General features: G+C 35.4%; 1 protein-coding gene across 1 annotated transcript; it reads left to right on the forward strand.

Moving 5' to 3' along the window:
• Positions 1–2,925: 2,925 nt before the first annotated feature.
• Positions 2,926–13,185, forward strand: LOC148839755 (G protein-coupled receptor family C group 6 member A-like). The gene is made up of 6 exons (XM_088905655.1): positions 2,926–3,170; positions 5,038–5,344; positions 6,178–7,008; positions 9,337–9,546; positions 10,106–10,223; positions 11,472–13,185. The coding sequence occupies exons 1-6, from the start codon at positions 2,971–2,973 to the stop codon at positions 12,404–12,406; spliced, it is 2,601 nt and encodes an 866-aa protein (XP_088761781.1). The 5' UTR covers positions 2,926–2,970; the 3' UTR covers positions 12,407–13,185.
• The last annotated feature ends 3,891 nt before the right edge of the window (positions 13,186–17,076 follow it).

A 17,076-nucleotide genomic window follows, 5' to 3' on the forward strand; every position in this document is an offset into this window, starting at 1 on the left:
AATGTTATGCTAAAACTGTACAATGCACTGGCAAGGCACCATTTGGAATATTGCACAATTTTGGTTACTACTGTACATTATAGAAAAGATATTGCTGCTTTGGAATCAGTCCAGAGAAGAGCAACCAGATGGGGCTGAATGAAATGTCCAACACTGACAGGATGAAAAAACTGAACCTTTTTAGTCTTGAAGCTACAAGTGTTAAAAATCCTCAAAGACATGACAAGCTCAACCCAGGAGCTTTCTTCAGAATGAGCAGTAAAATGTCAACCATGTGGCACAACTGATAGCGCGTGGAAGTGTATTTAAAACTGAGACCAGGAACACTTCTTCTTTACCATTATACCATGAAAGATTGCTGAAACAGACAGGTTCAAATGTTTCCAACGTAATTCGAATGAGTCAAAGAAATTGAATCAGATATTTACAAAGAAAGTGGAATAGGGTAAGACGACTAGCCATATAAATATATTATATTTAGATCCTTAAATTAATGTCATTATTAATTTCTTCAGAAACGCGATTCCATATTATATTCCTTTTTATTATAATCCTTTTTGCGGATTCTAAAAAGTACACTGTTTTTTACTGCAATAACGACAGCAAGTATTCATAGAAAAGGTTAAAACATTCTAGTTTTTTATAAAGTATATAAACTTAATATAATCATAACGAACACGTCAAAACTTTCCCAAAATAACCACGGTAAGTGAGCGAGTTAAAGACTTTGATTCATAAAATGTTAATGAAGAAAGTGGAATACTATTGTGTATTTTTTTTTATATTTTAGCTACCACTACCAGCCATTTACAGTATATGTATAATATATTTATATTCCTAAATTAATATCGTTTATGACGTTCAGAGACGTTATGATCCTGTTATTTTTATGCTCAACTACCAAAATTTCCCTTTAGTTGTAAAATTCCATATTAATATTCCATATTATATAGAGTGATTAAATGAAACAATCGTTTCACTAACTCTTATACACCAAAAGTGCCACCTGTCGATCATTGGCCAGCGAAAGTGTTATGGGGTTTTAACGTGCATTCTGAATGGCTAAATCTGTGTCTCTTAAGTATTTTACAGAACACAAATTAGTTCTACTGTTTTCGATCAATTAAATAAAGTAATAGTGTTTGATTTGTCAAATATAAAGTCTTGAAAACCCCAAAATAATAATAAGCTCAGGTGACATCTGTAAAAGCTTGACAAAACATATAAAATAAGGACATAGTTTGGTGATCACGATGGGTTGTAGATTTAATTTTTTTTTGCCTCCAGTGAAGTGCAACCAGATAATGTCTTTTATACTCTGAAATTTACTTAAACTGATTGTGTCCCAATACTTACTGATGGTCACTTGAAATCACTTGGTTTAACAAAAATTACAGTACTTTATGTTTTGTTATGATACGATTAAATGTATGCATAGAAACTAAAGTAAAGTTGTGTATTATACTGTACTTATTAATTGCAAAATCATAAATTCAAATTGATTGTGTTAGTAAAAATAACATTTTCACTTTACTGCCCTGCGATGGACTGGCGCTCTGTCCAGGTTGTACAGTACCTTGTCTTGCGCTCGTTGCTTGCTGGGTAGGCTTCCCGCGACACCGTATGGTATACGGCGATTTGGCAGATGACATGACATGACTTTACTGCCTCAATACCTTTGGAGGGCGCTTCGTAATTTTATTGACTGCATCAGCAGCAAAAAGAGGCGGCATATACTCTTCATAGCAGCGCCATAATTATTATGCAAAAATCATCTTGGCTTGTGTAATGCTCAAGCAACTGTAATAAGCTTACTGTTATGTAAATGTACTGTTATGTCAGAGATGAAAGATATCCAAAACACATGTACTGTATGAAAATGCCAAAATAAAACTGTTGTTTTACTCATATTACAGGGATGATTAATACGATTATAATGTAACTATAGCTTTACTGATTAGTTATTATGAATTAAAAGACTGAAAACACTCTTTCCAAAGACTTTCCAAAGAATTTTTAATAATACTAATGTCATATCTGCATAAGTTATCTTTATTTTAGATAACTATTAAATATAGATATAAAGATTTCAGGTAGAACTTTTAACATAAAATGTGAGCAATAACTTGAATGGTTGGTTTGTTTGTTTGTTTTATATGAGACATTAAAGGATGCTTAAAGTATAACATACAGTGACTGAGCTGCTAAGGTATAAACAAATATAAAGTAAAATGTGTGCTTCTTCTGCTGAAATGTTCAATCTTAAGATTTCTAATAAATATTTTATTAAGAAGAGTACTACAGTACCTAATTAAAAAGGTGGTCTTATCTTGGTGTTATAAATCTATTACTTTCATCATGATTTTTAAGAACCTGTTTCCAGATTTTTCTTATTACAGTTGTTAAAGAGTTTCTGTTTCCTTCCTTGCTCATTGAATACTCGGATCAACAGGTTATAGGCTTTTATTATGGTAGCTTTACTGATCAACAGATTATTTCATCACGAGCTTTCAGACACAAGATGTTTGCATACTGGAATTCTAGGTATTACAATAGCACAATGTCTGTTTTTGATTTCATGTCAGATTATACTACTGAGCATACTACTTTTCATTTCAGATGTTATTATAGATTTTGCAGAGGCTTAATGTCTGCACAAAATATCTTCATATGTGTCTAATATTATTGAACACAAGCCATCTTATTAAAACATCATTAACAAAACCCTTTAAAAAACTTTATTTCCCTAATTTCAGAGGAACATTATGATGTGCTCCAAATATAACACCAAAGAGGTACAAAAGTATGCAAATCTTTGGTGTTCCTTTTTTATGTTAGTGAGTTCCTTGTTCAGCACAAAAAAGCACTTAAAGCATACTATATAAAGGTTTTCCCGTCAGTTGGCTGAGCTTGTGCTGTGAGGCAGCAGACATTTTCAAGCTCTGTAGATTTTTGTGGTGTGGGATCAAGATGTGGGGTCAATCAATCCTGCTACTTTCCACTGTGTTTCTCTTTAAATGCTCCACACCCCTCTCTGACTGCACACTTCCAGGAGGATCCAGAGGTGTCTGTTTGCCTGGAGACATCATTATTGGTGGACTTTTTCCCATGCATCAAAGAATGAAAAATGAAACCATCTCAGAATCGTTGAAGTCTTTTACATGCACTTTGTAAGTAAACTCTAGATGAAAAAAATACCTGTTTACCTCTACGAACATTTATATATTTGTGCTTTATACCGTTGACATGTTATTAACCATTAGTGGCTAAACAAAATCTTAGTATCAGTATTATCACAGTACAAAGACAGAGGAAAGATACAGTACATAGCATGTTAATAATTGTTGTTCACAGGCATTCTGACATTTATCAGACTTCTGTTAAGATAATATAGCTGTTGTATTTTGCATGTATGTTTTATACATAAATAATAAATTATAAAACTATACAGATTTAATGGTAAACTCTTTAGTATAGAGTGTGTAAATACACACTTAACAGAATATCACAAAAGTGTGTTAAGGCATTATCCTGGAAGCAAGTGATCTTTAACAAAGAATAATTACAGGATTATTATCAGATAATTACAGTATCATGCATATTATATCTATGAAATATACAGTAGATATTATAAGCATTTATAAATACTTGAGTAATTGTTGTTCCAGTTTTAACAACAGTGTTTCTTATGAATAAAGTACAATGAACAACTTTGAAAAAATATACCAAGTGTCAAAGATCCTGGATGCACTGAGAATAAGTGAGCTTGGACCTATGTCCTCATTGGTTAATTCAATAACATTATGAAAGAAACAAACTTTGTTTACACAGTGAGACATGTAAACATACATACAAAAAGCAACAACTGATACTCTATGCCATGATCGTTACATGTCGATCTTAAAACAAAGGTTCAGGGAAGATCCATCCCTAGTCTTGCCTATTCCTGCCTGTCTGTGTATAACTGTCATGCCTGTTGCTTACCCCCTTGCAGGTTTTGTTTTAACATTTGGCATTGGCTCTCAACAGAGAGGCAATACTGTACTATTCTCAGTGGCTCTTTTTCTTATGCTTTCTAAGAGGAAACTGAACTTCTGCAATTCCTCCTTCCAAGTCTCTCAATGACTGGTCTCGCCACACCGACCTCCATCTACCCCTAACCAGCTATAGCAGGACTCTCACAACTTTTCCAGCCGCCGAATCCATCTTCACTTTCCAAGCGCTTGTTTTCCAAGCAAGCCACTCCGGCCCTGCCTCTCAGGACACCACTGCTCCACGAAGCTCCAGCACACGTCCCCCACAGCAGTCCTCCACTCTGCCCTCTGTAATTACTGTATATAATCTCATTCTCAAAAATAATATTCTATTATTTGTGTTTCTATCCATGTTATTCTTCTAATGTTTAATGTCTAATGCTTAGCAAAGGTGCGATTTGAATTAGTTCCTTTATTGACTTAACTCATCTACTGTAGCTGAGGGAAGGACAACCAGTCTGTAAGGACAAGGCTAACTCCCTTTTTGTGGGGAATAAACCAGAGAAATGCTGCAAGGGTGATAATGAGATGTGAGTGAAGATGTGTGAGTAGCTGCTCTGGAGTGAATATATATATATAAGTAGGAGAATGGAAGGGGGAGAGATTAAGGATTGACTTCCTCCAACATTTTATTTTAAGACTCCATAAAGGCCTGTGCTTGTGTAAAGATGGGCATATGGATTTTGGAACATAACAGGAAAAATCTTACCCTATGGCAGTAGTATTATACTGAACTTGTGAACTTATAAATAAAATAGTAAAAGAACATCCATGTTGTTAAAATGCTGCAGAAATGAAATGCTAATGTTTGAGGTGTCCTTGGGCAGTTGCATTTTGGATTTGGCTACTGTGTTTGGTTATGTTATAAAGATATTTTTCACATCCTTATTCATTACCGACTTTTATTACCTATTGCCTGTTATTCACAACTGTGGGTGCTGATTTGCCATCAATTTTAAATCCTTTATATTGCATTTCTAAATAAATATTTTTGTCCTTTCAGATTTGATGTGGAGACATTTCTCGGGACGCAAGTAATGATACATTCCATTGAAATGATAAATAAATCTCCTATGTTACCCAACGTGACACTGGGTTATGAAATTTATGACACATGTGGAGATGTAACCATGGCAATTAAAACTGCTTTGAAGTTCATGGAAGATCAAAGTGACTCATTTGAAAACTGTTTTCCACTGAGGAGTGATTACAGCAACTATGAGTCAAATGTAAAAGCAGTCATTGGAGAGAGGCACTCTGAAATATCAATAGCAGTAGCCCGTTTACTGACCATAGCGCTTATACCACAGGTATGTCTAAGAACAGTACAGTAAGAAGACATATCTCCTTATCTCCATAGACATAATAAATATAAAACATCATGAATACTGCAGTAAAACAGATGAAGAAAAAGTGGATATATTTTCAAAGACAATTTCAAAGACTGTAATTTTTGTTGCTAGAATCTGGCATTTTTGGTGAAAATGCATTTTCCTACTGTAGAGTGTTTCTTCGAAATGAATGACATATTGCATTATTCAAGCAATATTAGACAGCAGAATATGAGTAATCATGACTTATCACATCTTCAAAGTATTAACTTGTAATTACTAACTTATTCCTTGTGATCAACTGGTTTGGTGTCCCTACAAATAATTTAAAGCATGTTGTGAAATGTTATTTCCTCAAGAAAATCTCCCCCAGTGGGGCACAAGTACATTAGGATGGTTAAACATTTGATAAAGCCATTTAGGCCAATCTAGCCTGTTTGGTTGCTAATAGGAAAAAAAAGTGGATCAGCTTAAACAACATGTCTGAATAGCTTGTGCCAGACTCCCACAACCCAAACAAATCGATTGCAAATGGGTAAAATATAAATTATCAAATTCTGCTCAGCAGATGAATTAATAAATGTCTGCTTATCATTAACAATTTTGTACAGCATTTGTACAAAAATTTACATATTTATTTTTGAGACCGATCATCATTTTCTGGCAACACTTAATGTAATGGTTGTTCGTTCTGTAGATCCTTTAGGAGCAGAGGCAGCAGCTGAAATAGTGTTTTTTACAGTATACTAGACATTGCAAATATTATCTTGAGTCTATTATTTTTTAATTGTCTGTATTTTGAATTGTTTCAGATTAGTTATTCATCCACAAGCGAAGTTCTTAGTACGAAGTCAAAATTCCCCTCTTTTCTGCGTACAATCCCAAGTGATGCTCACCAAACAAAGGCCATTGCCCTGCTTGCAGTCAATGAGAGATGGAACAGCATTGGAGTAATTGGAAGTAATGATGAATATGGGAAATATGGAATTGAAGGTTTCATTGATCATGCTACGAAATATAAGTTGTGCATTGCCTTCAAGGAAATTCTTCCAGCACTCTTCTCACAAAATGATACTGAAACTCGAAGCGTATTAAATAATTTAATGAAAACCATTAATGAGTCATCCGGTGAGGCTGTATTAATTTTTACAAAATATGCAAATGTACAGATCATAATTGAAGAAGCAGTAAAGCTCAGTATAAATAGAAACTGGATAGCAAGTGATGCCTGGTCCACTTCAAAAGCTGTAGCAAGTTTGAAGGGGATTCAGAATATCGGAAACGTTATTGGATTTATTGGGAAAAGAAATGTAGTTCCTGGGTTCAAGGAATACATACATAACTTAAAAGATAAAGAATATAATTCAAGCTTTTTTCCTGAATACCTGAAAAACTATCCACCATGCCCAAATTCTAGCTTAAGTTCTGAAAACACAGAAACCTGTGCATTTTATCACACAAGAGATGATTTGGGAAACCTTACAAAAAAATGTGTAGACGTACGCTTCCTTGAAAAATGCATTGATAGTGATGGTTTTTACAGTGTGTATTTAGCTGTGAATGCAATTGCCAATGGCTTGAAACAACTTTTAAAATGCAACAGCACAGGATGCATAAGAAATTTCAACTTTTCGGCTTGGGAGGTGAGATAATTATATTTTTTATAATTCACATCAGTATTATGTTCACACCACAACTGTTTTCAATTTACAGGATTACAATTTAATACATTGTGACTGCTTAATTCCTTTTTATGCTGTTATTGACCAGAAGTACAGGTGGAGGTCAAATTATAAACTTGCACTTTGGCTTTCCTACGCATGAGAGCTCCTTGACTGTACACAGCACAATTTGCATCTTTGTACCACGTTGAATTTAATATGAGCCACATGTACTGTACCTCTCACTTGGCATTGCTAGGACCTTGCCTTCATCTGGAATCACTTTCTCACTTCTTCAGCCTCTACCCTCCCCTGAAATTAAGCTGCTCTTCTCCCACCATGTTGTCTGCATTTTTCTTTCAGATCCCCTGATGCTACATCCTCCAGAAACTCTAAACAAACTGCTGCAGTTTTGTTGCCATTCCCCTTCAAGCATCCAAACTGCCTACATCCCCAGCCTATACCTGTTCTTGTGTCTCTCTCTTGTCCCCTATCCTTCTTTTTCCTTTTTGCTGTCCTTGATAGCACCCTCAGGTGCTGACTCCCACTGCACCCCGCAAGTGTACCTAGGCTGCTACAGCAATTAACCCCTACCCCCCCAGATTCCCACCTCCCTTGGTTGGTGTCCAGCTAGTATGGTCCAGTCCTTTTCTCCCCCCCACCCTGGGCTTCCAGCTGCATTCCGTCTTCTTTTGGGGGTTCTGCTTGTATACATTCTCAGTCATTCCGTTCCGTTAAACCTCAGCAAGAGATTCTACTTTCCTGCTTCCACAGCAAACTACTCATCTGGGTCACCACAGAGTTTGCTGTTGGCCACAGAGTTCCACTTCAAGCTAGCTGGTTCTGCTTCTAGGGCTGCCTGTTAGCTGACTTGTTCCATCAACCGCATCATAACGCGCTTCCCATATACTATACTGTATATCCAAATGTACTTAATAAAACAAGCTCAGGATGGCATCGGACACGTTTGACATTCATTCCATGCTACACAAGTGTTTTACTAAGTTCCAGCTAAAACAAAATCTAGTGTTTTTGGGACTAGTTTTGGGGAAGAGAAAGCATTGATCTACAGCCAGCACTGTAATTTTCTCAGGAAGTTAAACCTAAAAGATTTAGCAGGGTATCCCTTTAAAAGTCTACACCACTGTATTTGTATACCACTACTATATTCCCTTAATATAGGCATGCCCTCACAAAGCACATCAAATGAATTGCTAGTTGAAGCATCTTGTTCCTTTAAATAATAGGAATAGTTGTCAATAAGCTTTTTGTCAAGAATCCTTAGTGAAGTTTGACCATTTGACCCTCAACACCAAATCTTTCCACATTTATTGTATTCAACTTATTCTAAAGATTCTCAATTGAATTTTTATTGGAATTCTATAATATTTATTTTAGCCATTCTGAAGAAGATTGTGACATATGTATTCTGTTATTGTCATGTTAGAATATCCACTTGTGCTCTAAACAGAGTTCTGAGGAGGCTTCGAATGTATTGTGGGTTATACAATCCATTTCACCAATACTGTATAGACATTTCGTCTTCATTAATAAAAAAGAACATTAAAACCTCTTTAGTAACAGCAGATGTTGTTTTATGTACATCACACCTTAATTTCACCGAGAAACGTAACTTTTGTCAGCATTTGTTTCATTACTCCACAGAAATATTCATTATTCAATTATAGAGTGATGTGGTCTTAAAAGTGTTGAAAACGGACTTTTTCACTCTCAACCTTCAAACTTTTGGTAATACATGTATAAACAATTATATTATTTGATCAAAGGGTGTGTGTCACGCCGTCTGCAGCCAGAGGGCGCTCCTTCTCTGTCCTGTCTCTGATTTCTCTTCTGTCCTTACGGTGTTTTTTCTCTCTGGGGCTATATATTTCCCGGGCTTTCATTCTGCCTTTTCTCAGCATTGACGTTCGGATGTCCTGAAACACGCCTAGCACCAGGTCGCCCCACGTCCGCTACCTGAGGGCATAGGTTTCTACTGTATATGGCATTTCCTGAACAGCTGAGCCCGGGCTAACCCCCGTCTCGCCGCTACGCATAGGGTCTTTTCGCTCTCCTGCCTCTCCACGGTTCGTCCCTTCCGACATCCGTGACAGTGTGAATATTATGATATTTCAGTTAAGGGGTTTTTGAAAAATAATGCTGTAATAAATAATGGTAAAGTCTAAAATCTTAAAGTTTCTCTTAAAAGTACTTTCTAATTTCTAGAAAATAGTTTCAATTGTGGGTTTCTTTTGCTTGGCACTGTAAAAATAATAAATTAATTTTCAGAACCATATCAACTCTTTCCAGTTACTTGAAGAAATAAAAAAAGTCAGTTTCACTGTGGACAATATAACACATGTGGAATTTGATGACAACGGAGATCCCAGTCTGGGATATGATATTGTCTTCTGGAAAATGTCAAAAGAAACTGTAAACATCACAACCATTGGAGAATATAAACACACTGGGGAAATTTTTTTAAAAGATGAGTTTTTTTATACATATACAAATACTGTGGTATGTGCTTCCTTCAAAGTCCTTTTTGACAGCCTTATCAGGAATAAGCCAGAAAGACACGATTATACAGTATATGTAAATGTTAAGAAGTGTACTGTACATAAAGAATATTCAGCACTCTCTAATCTAAAAATATTATGGTATGTGCTTCCTTCTAAGTCCTTTTTGACAGTCGTATAAGGAATAAGTCAGAAAGACACGTAAAGGTTAGGAAGTGTACATAAAGCACTATTAAAGGGTTTCAGCTTATGCACATCATGTATTGTATTATGTTTTATTTGCATTGTACTATTGTATTTATTGTTTCCTGCATGAAAAGAATAAACATCTTTACCAAACAAAATGAAGCACTATTTCTAGAAAGGCAAATTTCTAGCAAAGTATTACTTTCGTTATTTATTTGGAAACTATAAATGAATCATTCTTTTATTCATTAAACCTTAAAAATGCTTTGCTTTGGTGATAAACATTTTATAAAATAGACTTTATAAAAATTGAACAAATACTAATGAGATTTATCTTTTCTACAGTATCTAATGTATGCATGTTTTCACCTCAGGTAACATCTGCTCTGTGTTACAAATCCTGTATGCCTGGATTTGAGTTACGTCCATCGCCAAAGAAATGCTGCAATGTTTGTGAACCATGTGAAAACAAACTATATTCACTTGGAGGAAGTAAGTTTCAAGTCTATCCCTTGTATAACAGCTAATACAGTACTACAACTTCCCTCTTCATACCAGCATACTGTAAATAACACCACACAATGGAGAACAACAAAACTAAACATTAAGAGCCTCACAGCATTTGTGATGGAGGCATAACATGAATCTGGGATGAGGTCAGGTGATCTTCTGCTTCTTTCATGCAAAGTGGTTTTATTTATTTTTTTATTAATGACTCATTTCCATGAGTCACTGCAAGGGGTACAGGTCATCTGTGAACCTAAAGATGGCTGTCTGTGTTGCCACTGCATTTCCCCCAGGTACAGCTCACCTACAGTATATCTGATATTTTCTATACGCCATGGCGCAGCTTTACATGATATATTTTTACTAACACATCTAAAACAGAAACAAAGATCTTACACAGAAGTAAATTTGTGAAACCTGAGAAGTTGACTGAAAGCAACAAAAACCAGTAATGCTGCATTTATTTAATTTACTTACATGCCTTTGGATATTTCTTTTTAGCAGAAAACAATACCTCTTTCATTGCAGTGTATTGCACACTCATACTGTATATATCTAATTGTTTGCTGGCAAATCTGAGTTACACAGGTCACTTTCAATCTCAAACTCAGGTTTTCAAGTCGTAAACAAGAGATTGGAACAAAATAAAGCATAATTCAAACATTAATATCAATTAGCAGGGACAATACAAAACCTAACTTTCAAAACAGTGTCCTGACAGTCCCAGTTAATACTATCTAGTCCAACCTCAACTGCTCTGTTCCTCAAATACACAAATCTAAAGAGGCCTCCAGAACTACAGAATATATTTTCTGAGGTTTGGTCATGGAAAGGCCTTTTACATACTTTCAAGTTTTGAAAAGCACTTAGCAATAGCTGTGAATAACACTATACCCCATACTTTTATTTTCTCACTTTCTCAAACAGTGCAATTTTGTTTCAGGTTTCAGTGATCAGTTTGTTTGCTTTTGCCATTTTTCAAAACTCAAAATGCAATTCAAAACACAGCGATGCTGTCTTTATACTTTACATGAGGATACTTCCACCTGGATATGCTGGGGCTCGTAAAGCATAACATTGGAAATTGTACCTTGACAGGCCCTATACTGAAAATCAGGTGGTCTGGTTGATGTCCACCTCAAAGTGGCTAGTGGAAACATAGCATCATTCATATTAAAGAAGGTTAAAACTGCCTTTTCATTATCCTAACAACATGCTTCTTTTTATTTCCAGTGGAACCTTGTAAATCCTGCCAAGAAAATGAGTACCCATCTCCTATGAAAGACAAGTGTTTGAAAAAGACAGTTGTTCTCTTGCAGTGGTATGATGGCTTTGCCATAGTTCTGGCAGTATTTGATTTAACAGGGATAATTATCACCCTCCTGATTGGTGTTCTGTTTGCAAGACACTTGAATACCCCTGTAGTGAAAGGTGCGGGAGGGAACCTCTGCTTTCTGACACTTCTTTCACTGTTGGCTAGCTTTAGCAGCATATGGATGTTCATTGGGAAACCCACTCAGTTGACTTGTCAGATTGGTCTCCCACTTTTTGGCATTAGCTTTGCCCTTTGTGTGTCATGTATTTTAGCGAACCTATTTCAGATATTTGTTGGTTTCTCGTTTGATGTAATGATCAATGAAAACTTGAAAAAACTGAACAAACCAGTTTTAATTGTAATGGTTTGTACAGGAATTCAGGTTTCATTATGTGTTATATGGCTTACACTGGATCCGCCAACTGCCAATGAAAATACTGAAAAGGAAATCACCATTTTACTTGAATGTACAACAGGTTCAAAAGAAGCGTTTGGGGCAGTGCTTCTGTACATTGCTATACTTGCCATAATCTGTTTTCTCTTTGCTTTCAAAGGAAAACATTTACCAGACCTTTACAAAAATGCTAAATTCATTACAATAAGCATGCTGATTTACCTTTCTGTGTGGATCCTTTTCATTCCAGTATATATTAGTACATCCGGAGAGTATCTTGGAGCAATCAAAGGTGCTGCAATATTAGTATCAAACTACAGCATTTTATGTTGCCATTTCGGTCCTAAATGTTATATAATAATTTTTAAGAAAAAAATCAATGTGGAAAATGTAATTGTAGAATATATTCGCAAGCACTATGAAAATAAGGGTATTCAGGCAGTCACATCAAAAACCTAAACACAAAACACCAATCAGCCATATGTTTGCCTATACTGTACCTCTCAATTTCCAAACTTGCTTCTCAAAAACTGCCCCACTAGTTGTACATTCCCTTCCAAATGTGTGTATTTTTCCTCTTTATGATATAATGAGATACTACATTTATATCTGCTTTATGTCTGACTTTCTTCTTGATTTTCACTTATTTGCAATTAATGTTTTCCACCAGAGTTGCTACACTTGGGTAAAAGCATTACTGTGATTTTCAGCAATTTTAGTGTTGATTTTGTTGAACTATGTATTTGTACACACTCTTAATTGTAGTTTTAGGTGTTGTTGAAATATTGTATAGGTGAACAAATCATTCATTTTACTACAGTAATTTAAAAGGTGTACTGTATATACTGTAATATTTGCTTAATTAAATGTAAAACCCCTTATTCTATAAGGTTAATTTTGTTATGGATTTTTAAGAGCTACCCTGTACAAAGATATCCACTAAATAACAGTAGTAGAGTATCAGTGTCCTAGGAATCATTGTGATATTGCATATAGTGTAAAGGGAGAGACAATGAGATGCAGATTTGTTATAGTCTGAAACCTGATTGTTAAAACTGACAATACTGTCCCTTCCTTCATACTCTTTTAGTGAAGAAGCATATCCTTTCAAGGAAAAGTTACATCTCCAGCAGTATGCATTTTCTAGCATCAGAAATGATGTTAGCAACTGAAACTACATGGTCAAAATCCTATCAGCATCAAAATGTATTTTTGGAAATACATTGTGTTTTATGCTGTTTTTTGTTATAGCTTCTGCGTCTCATTTAATTTATGTTTCACTCATTTTTCTTCACTCTGTATTCTATGATAATGAAAACATACACATTCTTTAAAAATAATGTTTATTAAGGAATATCACAAGGCACTTGTTTAGGTTAAAGTCATACCTAGAGAAAGCTGTACAATCTGAGACAGCTTGGCTCAGGGTTTTAGCATGAGCTGATGGAAGGCAGTGATGTAGCCACATGAATCTCATAGCATTACAACTAGAAATGTTGAAACTTAAGAGTTGTTAACTACCTCGGGGTATGAGCTCTGTGATTGACAATCCTACTATTTTGTACAATATAATAATACTTCATTGTCTGATTTCTCAGAAACCTGTCTTACATCAAAGCAGCTATTGTATGTTTTACACACACAGAAACCTCTAAAACATGCAAACAGTACAAGGTAACATTATGTAACAGACATCAACCTTTACATATTTATTTCACGTCACTCCTACAGGAATCCACATGACTACACAAGAAGCCTGAAAGTTTACCCCCCCCCCCCTTAATATTTTACACTGATAGTTCAGAATATGTGTTTTTTGGATAAAGGCAGGATTGGGGAGGGGAAGTTGAAAACACATCTGATAAAATGGGGCTGAAGATGAGGGAGGTTGCACACCCATGGATGAAACAGGGCAGAAAGCAGGGAGACAAGGAGAGAGAGTGGGTCAAGAAGAGATTGGAAGGAACATGACGCTGCCCTAGGGGTGTGTTGTGCCAGAGCTACAAAAGGAAGGATGACATCATCAGAAGGAACCCAGAAAAGAAGAGCAGATATTATGAAAGCTACAGGGAACCTCTTGTTTGGCACAGAGCCTGGATAACTAGAGGTCAAGTGGACAGAGAGGGTTTCTTGGAGGAAGTAAATGGAGGTTGGACCACCAGGTCCAGCCATGCTATAAAAGAGCACAAGAAGATGGTGCAGAGCAATACAGCAATGGATGGGGACTGTGTGATCTAGGGGCAAGCGTGGGGATGAACAGGAATGAACAAGGATGAAAGTCATAGAAGCGGAATTGGAAGGAAAGCTCTGTCTCTGGGAAGAACGAATGCTGAGTGAGAGAAAAGATGCACAAAGTCATGCTAGTGGTCTAGAGGTTTATATTACAAGCTAGGAGTATCAGAAATAAATTTGATTAGATAGAATATACTGTACAACATTAATAGGCAATTATGATGTTTCTGGAATCACAGAAACCTGGCTAACCAAAAACAATGGAGAGGCATGTACAGTAACATTAGGAGATAGATGCCAGAGAGACTTCAATTTCCCCAACATAAAGGGGAAAAGACCTATATGACTATTGGCAACGGAACCGTTTAAAAATCGGAAGGTTTAAAAATTGCTTTCTTACCTTGAGCACCTACAAAAGGAAATGTTTGCGTCGATCTTGTCTTTTCAAACAATCAAGACAAAGTGAAGCAAGCGGAGGAGACAGAAACAGTTGGGATTTGTTATTATAATAAGATGTGCTTTGAAGTATATGAAACTGAACAGGTTAAGTTCTAAGCATCAGCTTGGATTTTCTGGAAAGCAGACTGAAAGAATGAGACACATTTTAAGAGAAGTAACATTGGATTGGAAAGATGAAATCAGTGGAAAATGGATGAAAACACTTTAAATAAGTTCTTGAGCACTGAACAATTTTATAACAAAAGTCAAAATAAATCAAAAGCAGAAAAAAGTACCCCAAATAGTTCAACAAATCAATTAGGAAAACATTTTAGGGGAAAGACAGCACTTTATAAAAATAAAAATAACAGGATCCAGATAAATAAAAAGAGAGGTAAGCAGAGGTAAAAAAAGAAATTAGAATGGCTAAGAGAAAAATTGAAAGGAATATTGCAATGGTGGCTAGAATAAATAATAGAAACTTCTGTTAGTACTACAACAGCAATAACCATCAAGGATTAAGTCAAATATATCATGACAAAAACAAGAAGCTTCTAGAGACAAATGGAAATGGCTGATGTACAGTACTGAATGAACATTCTCAGATATACACTAATTCAACAATAGGTCCTAGGCAGTAGAATGACAAAGTTCTGTATTCCATACATTTTCCATAATATTATCCATTGTATGATCATAGAAGAGGTAGAGGTGTTTCAGGTATTAGAAGCATTCAAGATGAATAATTTCCCTGATGGCATCATACCAATTGTACTCAAGGAAACAAGATATGTTATTCAGAATCTATAATCTATGACACAGCACTTCCAACAGTCACTCAAGACAGGGGTAGTATGCAGACACTGCAGAATTGTTAATGTAGTGTTAATCCTTAAGATTTGTGAGAAAAATGAACCACGTAATCATAGGCCTATAAAACCATAAGTCTGACTTACATTCAGTGTTGAGGAAGCAATAATTAAAACTTACCTACCAAATCACTTAGAGTATTTGGAAACAATATCCTGGTGAAGTGAAGACATGGAATTTAAAAGGGTAGACTTTGCCTAACCAACCTGTTAGAGTTCTTTGAACAAGAAACAGTAATGGACACCCACAGAGCATATAATATTGTGTATTTAGATTTTCAGAAAACCTTTGATAGAGCTCCTCATAAATAATATATTCTCAAATTGAAGGCAGCAGGAATTAAGGGAGATGTGAGTATTTTAACTGAGAATTGCTTATTAAGTAGAAAATAGAATGTACAGGTGAGGGTGATTGGGAAGATGTAATGAGTGGAGTACTACAGGACCACTGCTCTTCTTTTTTAGGAATCAGTGATCTAGATTCTGAAATATTTAATAAACTACTGTAGTTAAGTCTGCAGATCATATCAAAATTAGGTGACTTAGCAAACACCGTAGAAGCAGGAAATGAAATACAAAAAAGCTAAAATTCAAGTCTGGGAAAACACCTGCCAGGTGTCATTTAACATTTAAAGTGTGTGGTTTGACATGCATGTAGTATAAACATAAACAGTAGTTTAAGACAAACTGTAAACACAAAAATGAAATTAATGGTTCTTTTAACAGAAGTCTGGGAGGAGATCGAATTCTAAACTTGCTCACTTGTACACTTTTATATTTCCTGCATAATAATAAAGATTATGAACAGGAGGAGGAGGACTATCTAGTCAATTTGCTAGTCAGTATTAATTGATCCAAGTACGTCAGATAGTTGATTCTTGAAAGAAACCAGGATATCAGCTTTCATAACATGATTTGGTACTTTTTTGGTAGCCACTGTAGATACAGACACCCCCAACCTTATTTTTAAAAAAAAGTACCTCCTGTGTTTAGATTTAAATTCACTTTCACATACTTTCTACTTAACATAGCTATCAAATGGGCTACATGGGTTGAATGGTCCATACACATTTGTAATTGTTTTTATGCTCTAAGACTAAAAAGATTCAGTTCCTTTAAACTGACAGAGAAGGATATTCCATTAAGCCTTAAAATATTCATCATCACTTTTCCTTGACTAAATACAGAGCATCTTTCTGCTGTTGGTCATTTTGAAAGTTGTTTTGTATTTCTTTTGCTGTATTTACAATGTTTGCTTATCCTTCTACTTTGGTATTTTCTGGAATTCTGATTATTGCACTACACCTAGGTTATTGGAATACATTAAATACAACAGTGGTCCTAATACAGAGCCCTAAGACCTCTAAGGAGAGCATGACCTTCTTTTCTAATGATATATAAATTTCCAAATGAAACGAAGTGCTATTGGCATACAGGTGATCATCTAGGTCACATTATCATTACCATAACCTTACATGTAACTGAAGTAAAATTTATTGGTCTGTAATTATTTTGGGTTTATCACCATTTTTAATACTTGTGTGTAACAATTAGAAATTGTATGGTCAGTGGGTATTAACCCTGTCTCAG

This window comes from Atractosteus spatula, chromosome 2 (assembly GCF_055471065.1).
Source record: "Atractosteus spatula isolate fAtrSpa1 chromosome 2, fAtrSpa1.hap1, whole genome shotgun sequence".
Taxonomy (NCBI): Eukaryota; Metazoa; Chordata; class Actinopteri; order Semionotiformes; family Lepisosteidae; genus Atractosteus; species Atractosteus spatula.